The sequence below is a fragment of the Antechinus flavipes genome, chromosome 3 (assembly GCF_016432865.1).
Source record: "Antechinus flavipes isolate AdamAnt ecotype Samford, QLD, Australia chromosome 3, AdamAnt_v2, whole genome shotgun sequence".
NCBI lineage: Eukaryota > Metazoa > Chordata > Mammalia > Dasyuromorphia > Dasyuridae > Antechinus > Antechinus flavipes.
Genome location: NC_067400.1, coordinates 53127612 through 53138873, shown reverse-complemented (window position 1 = coordinate 53138873; position 11262 = coordinate 53127612). Strand labels below are relative to the sequence as shown.

General features: G+C 37.0%; 1 protein-coding gene across 2 annotated transcripts in view; it reads right to left on the bottom strand.

Moving 5' to 3' along the window:
- Positions 1–764: 764 nt before the first annotated feature.
- Positions 765–11262, bottom strand: part of PID1 (phosphotyrosine interaction domain containing 1) — a 287174-nt gene continuing 276676 nt past the window's right edge. For both annotated transcript variants that reach the window (XM_051983380.1, XM_051983381.1), the window contains one exon: positions 765–2967. In XM_051983380.1, the coding sequence (XP_051839340.1) occupies positions 2491–2967 (477 nt within the window). In that variant the 3' untranslated portion in view covers positions 765–2490. The remainder of the gene's footprint in view (positions 2968–11262) is intronic.

Genomic DNA, 11262 nt, shown 5'->3' with positions numbered 1-11262 from the left:
AGAAGTATCTGACAAGGAGTCAGGAAGACAAGATTTAAGACCTATTTTGTACTAGGTGTGTACAATATGGTCCTTAAACTCTCAGTGTTTCAGGAACCTCTTCAAGGTAGAATTTCTTGACCTTTTTCCTCCCATAGGCCATGAAGCCTATGGACCCCTTCTCAGAATAATATTTTTAAATTCATAAGATAAAATACATGAGTTAACAAAAGAAGTCAATTAAATGGAATTGTTATTGAAATATTTTTATAACAAGTTCATAGCTCCCATATCATCAAAAAGACTTTTCACAATATATTCTGAACAAAAGCTATTTTTGTTATGCTAATGAGAAATGAAGTATTTACAGATTTTTTTTCTTTGCACAGACATTTCTTTAATGACATCTTCCATATTGTTTCTCCATGGCAATTCATAATACATTGGAAACAAGGAAGGAAAAGATGGTTTGGTCACATGGTAAGAATAAGAGATGATTAATGGACAACCTACGTATTCCATGGTTGCCTCACAATGGTAATATAAAATGAGGAATGTCTCAGTACATTGAGTAGATTCCTGCTGTGAGTTTATAGGGGGACCTGATGAACAAGAGTTGCACAGGATGGTAAAGCTTGGATTGGGTAGAATTTATATTTCTATGTCCATCCATTGGAGCATAGCCTTTTCCCATGGATCGCAGGAGTCCAGAAAGATATATTAAGCATTGGCAAATGGAACCATTGTCTTTAGGAAAAAAAAAACACTCATACACAATCCCAAAATTGTCATTTTACACCAAAAAGAGTGTAAAACTATTGAGCTTTATTAACTCAAACATATTTTTATTAAAGTATGAATGCATTTATGCTAAAGAATAGTTTACATACATTGTAAAGCAACAAGCATATTTTCAAGAGGTGTAAGTCCTCCCCAATATGTCTCCATGCTTATTCTACATGCTTTAAACACTGGACGCACGCACAGGCGCACACATACACACACACGCACACACACACAAACATACGTATACACATACCAAACACAGACATAGAGCTATCTGGATTTGATTAGCTTTCATTTAAGGCTTCTGTAAGGTGCCCTAGTGCCCCTAACATTACCATGATTAAAAACAAACTTTTTTTCTTTTTTTTTTTAATAAAGGAGCAGCATTACCTGCAAACTATGAATCTGCTCTTGGCCTTAAATGGATTTATTGTAACAAGTCCTTTTTTATCTTATTCATATTGACTTTTTTGCACTTATGAAATTCCAGAATCATCCTATCCACAGAATGGAAAAATTACAGGCATTCTTAATGAGAGCTTCTCTGCAGGAACAATCATTGAACACTGGTCCCTTTGAACTTTCATCTTTAAGAGGATAGAGATATATTTTCCTTTAAAATAACTCGGTCAAGGTATCTCTGAATGGGTAGAGAGAACTACCGATGATCAATTTGTAAGCAATGGTTTAGTGATGAGATTCTCATGGGGAAGAAAAGGTTTCCATGCTCTTGTTGATTCTGATCTGAGACTGGTTAAGGAGGAGTTCTGGGATTGGATTATTAAACTACTAACCAGACACAAATCAAGATGGAAGGAAAATACACAGAAAATGGAGCAAATATATTCTGCAATCTTTTTTCATATTGCATTTTTTGGGGGGAGAAGGGGAGTTTAATTTGTTCTTTTGTTCCCTTTGGGTACCCTGCAGTGTGTTAAGAAATGATTTCTTTAGTGATGATGGGAAGGTGAATGTGTGTGTATATGTGAAATAAGTAGCTGCAGGTACACTAAGAAAATAGAAAAAGTGAATAAAATAAGATAGCATTTGATATATTTGTAAAATAAAATCATCTTCAGCTGTGAACTGTGAATTAACTGAGGAATGACAAGGTGGTTAGTCTTAAAGCCAAAGGACATCTATCTTGGTGGTTCACATATGGCCAAGAGGTTTTGAAATATGCCACGAGAAAGAATTATAGGGAGTCACCCTGGGACCTTTTCCATTTCCCCAGGAGCATATGAGCCAGCATCAGAACTCCTCCCTACCTCCCCCCATCCCCCACCGCTGCTATGAATACCCCAGGAACAACTGACAAATTCTTTTGGATGGGTTTCATAAGGCAAATTGGAAGAAACCAATAGCTGAAGAAAAGCAGCCTGATAAACAATAGGCTATGGAATATTTCAAGAAGATGGAGAGAATCAGCATGGAAGGGTCTGGGGCCAGGAGGAGAGGGGAAATTGGGTGGGGGAGAATGAGCAGAAAAATAAGCATTTCTTTCCCTCCCCTCCTCACATTCACAGCAGCAGCAGATTTCAATGTAACATAATTACTTTAATGATGCATATCTTTAGGTTCTGAATTGCTCTTTTGATTTTAAAAAGCTTGGTCAGCCAAGTATTTGGCAGTCTTTTCATCCCCAATTTGAATCATTGCTTATTTATCTATCAACTCTTATTCCCTAGGCCATGGCTGCCTTTGCTGAACCACTGACCAGTGCCCTCAGCCATCATCAGATTCCAATTCCTGAGAGACTTCTTCCGATGAGCTGTTCCGATGGATCCGGCCATCACTCTTCATGCTGTGGAACGTCTTCTTGAAGGCCTCCATCATGGCATGAGCTAGCTTCTTGGCTTCTAGCTTGCTTTCGCACTCTACGGCATGGCAGTCCATCTGGTAGGACAGGTCATCATTGATCTCCCTGTAGACCCAGGCAAAGATGTTTGGGCTTACATTGTGGTCAGCAGTACAGTAGGCAATGCGAGCCACCTGAAAGGTATCCATATGGACGGTAGCCTCTCCTTTCAGGTCAAGGTGATGAAGCCAGACTTGGAAGGGCCGGATTTCCAGGAGAGCATTAGCTGGGAAGACATCTTCTCTAGCCAGTGTGTGCTTCTTCCAGAGCTCAATGACTGGCTTTTCTGTGCAGCCAGATAAAAATTGCATCCCTGTTGTCGAGACTTTGCCCAGATATGTTACCTGGAAGACAGCAATGGAGAGGAAAAGAGAAAAGATTGGGTAAAAAATATTATTTTATTAAAATTAAATACATTCCTAAAACAGACATAAATTGATTGGATCAGGCTCAGATTGGGGATGTGGAGTTCCAGAAGGAACCTCTGAATTCAAAATAGCTTTCATCTCTGACCATACAGCACCTACTTAGGAAATACTGTTGTATTCCTATTAAAAGCAAATTGAATTAGAAATAAACACAGTCTCTGTTTCTTTGTCAGTTTAGAGGGGCATTTTATTAATGAATTTTATTTATTTTTTCTTTAAATTCAGAATGTAAGTCAATTTAATTTTCTGTGAAGCACATAGCAATCAATACTTACAAGAAGGCAGAAGAGTAGAGCACCAGAAAAAAAAACTCTATTATTTTCTAGACTGATTTTATTTCCATATCATCCAGGTGTTTGATTTTTTGTAAGGATTAATGTATATATTCATGTATATATATACATACTTATGTACATATACATATGTATATACATTCTTAGATACATACATACATAGCAATTACCCAAGAGTGGAGAATGGCTCTCATTACATTATGCCCTAAAGGACTATGGTCTCAGTTCTAAAAAACAGTAAAAACTTAAATAACAAAAAGAAACAGCTAGACTTACAACTATTAGAAGGAATCACAGAATCTCGGAGTAAGATGGAACTGCAAAGACCATTTAGTCTAATTCAGACCTGAATAAGAAAGCCACAACTCTTCAGATAGGTAGGCATTCAGTCTTTACTTGAAGATGAACAACCTATTGCCTCCTGAAGTATTCCACTCCTGGACAGCTCCACTGATTTCCAATTTTTTTTTTTTTATCTAGCTTAAATGTATCTCTTTGAAATTCCACATCCCTGCTTGTACCTTCATCCTTTATATTACATCTTCTTCCCTGTAACAGACTTTCAAATATTCTCATAGCCATTATTATGCCTCCCAAGTCTATTCTTCTCAAGTAAGCATCCCTATTTCTTTTACACGATCCTCAAATATGATGAACTAAAGAACTTTAACAATTCTAGTCATACTTCTTGAGACATTTGCCAGCTTATCAACAAATATGCTTTTTAAAATATGCTGTCCAGAAAAATCCAAGAAAAATAATAAAGAATTTGCTAGTTTTTTTTTTCTGTTTTTACATTATATAAGTAATCATGGAGGACAGAAATACACATTTCTTTATTATCATTAAGGATTTTCTCATCTATTCAATATGAATTTACCAAATATTAATTATGTACCCAAAACTGTGCACAGTGGGACAGAAAGTATGATCCCTGCTCTCAAGGACTTTACAATCTAGATGGGAAAGCAAAATATACTTGGATATTCCTTGGATCTTGCATTCAACTTGATTCAGAGTAGGGTGAATGAATGGCTTCTGGGGGAATGGTCAGTGATTAGTATTCACAAAAGGTCATTAGGAAAAGAACTCATTCTAAGATACTGCATGGTACTCTTGCTTCCACAAAGAATCAGAGGTTTGAATAATTTCCTATCTCTGAGCTAATTCAATTCCAATTGATCAAGGATGCACAGAAGCAGCTACACCCAAAGAAAGAACACTGGGAAATGAATATAAACTGCTGGCATTTTTGTTTTTCTTCCCGGGTTATTTCTACCTTCTGAATCCAATTCTCCCTGTGCAACCAAAAAACTGTTTGGTTCTGCACACATATATTGTATCTAGGATATACTGTAACCTATTCAACATGTAAAGGATTGCTTGCCATCTGGGGGAGGGGGTGGAGGGAGGGAGGGGAAAAATCGGAACAGAAGTGAATGCAAGGGATAATGCTGTAAAAAATTACCCTGGCATGGGTTCTATCAATAAAAAGTTATTTTAAAATTTTTCCTATCTCTGTGTGTTCACATTGGATCATCAGGGTGAACTTATGCAAATACAAACTACATAATAGTTTATGAACAATTTTGGGGATGAGGCTGTGAGGTTCCAATGAGAAAATTCCCTCTACCACCATGTATGGGAATTTTTATGAAAATTACAGGCTTAGAGAGCTGCCCTTCGTATTTGGAGGTTAAGTGACCTGGCCAAGGTCATACACACAGAATATATCAGGGACAGTTCAGAAATTCAAGTCTTCCTTAACTCAGAAATCACCTACCTAATTCCCTTCACCTTAAGGCTCATTATAATTATTCATGCAAACTGATATTTGTTCTTTATTGTGACACTTTTCATTTTCATTCCATATTGAAGGAGGGGAAAAAGAATAAGACTATTGCCCAAGTAAAATGAGTTATTCATGCTAAATATGATATCAAGGAGCACCTGTCCTTCTCTTTGATAGATAGACAAGTTCCAAAGTAAGGAGAAAAATGTCGAAATTCACAGAAAGTTTTTTTTTTAAGTTTCTTGAAACTACACAGGGATCTAGGTTGGAAAAGAATTTCAGAGTAGACTTATAAAACTGACTCAAAGTTCATTATAAATCAGACCTACCAAGGTAATTTCAACATAGTGAAATTCTTACAAAAAGAAAAAGAATTATATTTTCTCCTGTAAATATTTGTTCCTAGAACTCTGAATTTTTCAAATCAAATTTTCTTTGGGAGGTCTACTGGAGGGAAGGAGGAAGAAGTAGTCCAAAGAATAATTAGAATAGTTCAAGTAATTTACAAGACAATTATCATAATTATTAAACTTCTCTTAGAGCTACATTTCTCCAAGGTATTTTAGAATAGTGATAACTCACCTAATATGTGAATGTTATTGGATGATACTAAAGCTGCTATAGAAATCATACTGGGAGTTTTCTCTTTGAACTACCTGCATATGCCACAATAAATGTAGGGAGAAAAATTGCTATTCATGAATTTCTAATGCAGGATTATTCTAGACTTAGGGAAGGTAGTGGGACACAGAAAAGACCATTTGCCCTGGAGTCAGAGGATCCAGCTTCAAATTTCACCCCTCTCACTACCTGTGGGACTTAACAAGTCAATTAAGCTTCCTGGGTCTCAATTACCTCATATTTAAAAACAAAGGACCAAATCTTATTGGATCCTGAGGCCCCTTTCATCCTAAATCTCCAGTCCTATGATCAGGAAGTTATGGTGGTTGAGTGTTTGAAAGTGAACACCAAAGCAGCCCTGGCATTAAAACCAAGGAGAAGGAAATTGGCATAAACTGCTAGGAAAGGGTGAGCTCCCAGACGCTTCTAGTTCAATGAACTCAATAGGTGTTTATTTATATTTTTATTATGTATATTTATTACATATTTGTATATGTATATAATGCATTTTTGTTACATTATATATGTATATATATTACACATTTGTTACATTATTTACATTTACATTCTAGGCAATGTGCCAGGATAAATACAAGCCCTAATGGGATGGAAGAGATGCCAAAGATAAATTTCTTGTAAATATACTGAATTTCTATCCAGTTCATCACAGGGGGAAATAGTAGAGCTTTTGAGGTAGAAAGTTGGTCATGGCAACCATTAAATATTAGTTCAATTCCTGCTTCTAACAGCACAGATAGCTGGCTATGAGATACCTGGCAAGTCATTTAATCTCTCAAGGTTCTAGGATTATCTTTAAGGTTATCACTTGCTAAGAAAGTGTCAACTTGGATTGAGAAGTGGAATTTCTCCATCTGAGAATTCCCACATCAATGGAACCACTGGTTCAGTCCCTATTGCCATTTCAAGAGAAATCATTTGAGACTTGGAAGTTGTGTACTGTGCTAGAAAGAAACTGGGCTACTAAGTTGAGGAAACACATAAAATCTGGACTTTAACAGTTACTACCTGTGTGACTTGGGCCCAGTTTCTTCAATTTTAAATTTGGGGTGATTGTCCTTGAAAATAGTACAGGCTGACTCCCTGCTCCAAAGTGTACAAAGATTTCCCTTAACTAACTGGAAATAAGCAGAAACTATGGAATTTTCATCTTTATGTCTGCAGCAATAGGCAGAATACTTTGCACAGAGGTGGTGTCTAATAAATGTTTATGATAATGAAATAGCTTTAGTAATAAAAGTCTAGGGCAGCTATGTGATTACAGTGGATAGTGTCAGATCTGGAGTCAGGAAGGCTTCTCTTTCTGAGTTTAAACCTGGCCTCAGACACCTATGTGACCTTGGGCAAATCACTTAATTCTATTTGTCTCAATTTACTCATCTGCAAAATTATCTAGAAAAGAAAATGTCATATCATTCCAGTATCTTCACCAAGAAAAATCCCAAATGAGGGTCACAGAGAGTAGGATGTGACTGAAACAACTAAACCACCACAAATAAAATTCTAAAGAGAAATAATTCATGAATTTGCTAACTGACCTTCACTGTTAAGGTCAGTTTTTTATTATTATTATTATTATTATTATTATTATTATTAGCCCCTATTTGATCTGTGTTATTCACAAACACTTTCAGTTCCATTCAACAGACATGTTTTAAGAGCCAACTTGTTTGTCAGATTTTGTGTTAGGGATTGGGAAGAAAAAGACAAAATCCAGACAGCCTTTCTCCTAAAGGACTTTGTACTCCAATAGGAAGACAGGACATTCAGTCATCCTCAAATAAGTGAGCACAAAGGAATTCTGAGAGAAAGTGAATGTTATTGAGAGGAGAGAGGGTCCAAGTAAGGCTTTTTGAAGAGAGTAGCACTAAATTTTGAAAGACAGATTGTATTCCAAGCATGGGAGGGCAGAGAGCTGAGAATAAGGAAGCTGGGAAGCAACTTGGCTATGGTGAATATGTCTAAGGAAATATAACGTGCAGACTGGAAAGGCTAAAGTCAGATTGTGGAGGGCTTTAGATGTCAAGCTGAGGAATTTGTATTTGATCCTAGAAGTGAGACAGAACTGAGCTATGAAGCTTGAGTGAGTCTTGGAAGGTCTGTGTCTTGGGTATATTATTTTGGAATGGGGCCGTTAAGAGGGGGTTATGGACAGGAGAAAGGATAAGACTTGGAGCAACAAGGCCACTCAGGAAGACCTAATAAAAATTCAAGTGAGACAGCATCAAGATTATAAGATGATCAATTCTGATGGATGTGGCTCTTTAAAACAATGAGATGATTGAAATCAGTTCCAATGATCTTGCGATGAAGAAAGCCATCTACACCCAGAGAGAGGACTGTGGGAACCAAGTGTAGATCACAACATAGTATTTTCACTCTTTTTGTTCTTGTTTGCTTGCATTTTGTTTTCTTTCTCATTTTTCCCCTTTGATCTGATTTTTCTTGTGCAGCAAGATAATTGTATAAATATGTTGGATTTAATGTATTTTTAACATGTTTAACATATATTGGATTACATGCCATCTAGAAGAGGGGGTGGGGTGAAGAAGGGAAATTTGGAACACAAGGTTTTGCAAGGATCAATGTTGAAAAATTATCCCTGAATATATTTTGAAAATAAAAAGCTTTAATAAAAAAATTCAAGTGAGAGATCACTAATAAGTAGCATACTTATAGTATATTACAGCATATATATATATATATATATATTAAATATATATTGTACCTTATAGTATATATATTATACACATGCATACATATTGTACTTTATAAATACTACTTCATTTTATTCTCACAACAATCTTGAAAAGTACGTACTATTATTATCCTCATTTCACAGGTGAGGAAATTCAGACAAAGGACAACTTTCCTACAGTCGCATAGCTAAGCAAGTATCTAAGTCTGGATTTCAGCTTGGGTCTTTTGGACTCCAAGTCAAGAGATCTAATCCCTGCTTTCCCCACCATTCTGTATCCCACCCCACCTCCAAGATGCCTCAAGATGAGAAGAGTCTGCTCTAAGGCAGTGGTCCCATGAATAGAGAGACAATAAAAGTAAATGCATGAAAATGAATAAAAAATTAAAAATCTATTTAGGATGGTAGACTTGATCTAGGTAACTAGGTGGTACAATAGTTAGAGTGATGGAAGATCTAAGTTTGAAGCTCAGCTCTTACATCTACAAGCTGTGACACTCTGGGCAAGTCATTTTACATCTCTGTGCCTCAGTTTTTTACTTTGTAAAATAAAAGAGTTGGGACTTGATGCTCTCTAAGGTACCTTACAGTTCTAAAACTATGCCGTTATATAAGAGTTATCTAGCAGGCAGTTAGCAAGATACAACTGGAGTCCAGGTGGGAGATATGGCTTGGGATTTGTAGCTGTGAGGAACATCTCTGAAAATATAATTGAATCCATAGGGCTAGAAGCGGCGGCCGAGAAATATGGGGGTATGGAGAAGAGAAGAGGGCCCAAGGCAAAGCCTTTGGGACATCCAGGAAGATGGCAGGGTTGACAATGTCAGAAGTTATAGCAAAGTCCAAAGGGATGGAATCTAACACATATAAAGATGCACACAGACAGTCACATATAAACATATGGAACTCATCACTTCCAAGTCATTGTAGAGGCCAAAAACAAAAGCAGGTTCAAGAAGAGTTTAGATAAATTTATGACTAACAAATCTCTGGCAGGTTACTTAAGGTAAATCAAGATTCCTTAGGAATTTTGTGTTGTTGAGTCAATTCACTTATAGTTGCCTTTTTGTGACCCCATTTGGGGTTTTCTTTGTAAGGATACAGTAATGGTTGCCATTTCCTTCTCTAGCTCATTTTACAGATGAGGAAACTGAGGCAAACAAAGTTAAGTGACTTGCCACAAAGCTAGTAAAAGTCTGAGGTCAAAGTCCTAGAGAATACATCCTTAATTTAAAACAGACGCACACACACACCCCACAGATGTGTGTGTATGTGTGTGTGTGTGTGTGTGTGTGTGTGTATGTGTCTAGGCAAGTATGTATAAAGGAATAACATTTCTTCAATTGCTAATTTTTTTCTTTTGGTTCAGACCTGGTATGATAATGATAGGGAACTTCTGATAAGGAAACATCCTCTCCCCACACAGAATAGCAGTTGTCCAACACACAAAACCAAGAGGTAAGAAGGCTTGTCAAGAGTCACATAGCCACTATGCATTTGGAATCAGTCCCTCTGACTTCCAAGGTCAGCTATCTCCTAAGTCCCTGGATGCTGTTGTCTCAGATAGCATGTGAGGCTGAATTAACTCTGTCTGATCATTATCATCTGCATGAATTCCAAAAGTGGGATGTCCTGATCATTGGACATTTCATTTTTTAGCCTATCTATGACTGAGTAAAAACTTCAGTAGTGCTCAAGCAGAAGGACTGTTTTTTGACTGTTTGTATCCTCAGAATTTAGCACAGTGTAGGTGCTAAATGAATGCTTGTTGACTGACTTCCAATACATACTCTATAAGTCTACCAATACATAATGAAGAACCGGGAGCATAGAATCTTAGAATTTCAGAAGTCAAAAGAACATTAAGAAGTCATTTATCACAAGAAACAATTTGTTAGCATTGACCTGCATTTATAGAAATGACCCATTAGGTAAATGTACAACATTCTAACACAGCTTCAATAAGAAGGAATAGAGGGGAAACAGGATTAGGGTTTTGTGACATCAGTTCTATGAACCCATTGCTAGGGTATAGGAGAGAAAGATGGACTAATCAGAAGGTTAAGAAAGGAAACCTAGAAAATGGAGAATAAAAAAATGTTATGTTTGAAATAACAGAGGAGAACCTAGTGAGATATGGGGACATACTACCTACTTTTGAAATAAGAGGTACATTTGGGTTTAATTGCAAATAAAAGCTTCTTAACAATCTGTGATGACCGTGTATTTTAAAATCAGCTGGAGTCATGAATTCAGATTAGGGGAAAATCAACGATCTTTACTCTTAGTGAAGGTGAAGAAGGATCGAAGGTGAAGGGGGGTAGAAGGTGAAGGGGGATCGGAGGTGAAGGGGGATCAGAGATGAAGGGGGTCACGATAGCAATGTGAGCAGCTGCAATAAGATGCTAACCAGCAGGCTCTCTTTCCACTTCCCTTTCCGCCCCGCTGCCTCCACCCACCAAAATTGTCATTTCCTATACAACACATCAGGACTTGCACTAAGAGTGGGCGGGGCCATTCTTTCTCCAAGCTTATATATTAATAGAGTATGGTCCAATAACTATTTAGCCTCACATGCTTGGGACCTCAGTGCATCAACTCAAGCCTCAGCCCATTACAACAATCAAAGCAATTCTAGAGGAAAATTAGCCATTTTAGGAATGAGTGAGTTTCCCCTTTGTGGAGGATTGTCTTCAGACAGAGATTGAATGAAGCCTTATGAGTTTTATTGTACAAGTCAAATACTCTGAGAAGTTCTTTCAAATTCTGAGATTCTGTGATTCTAAAAT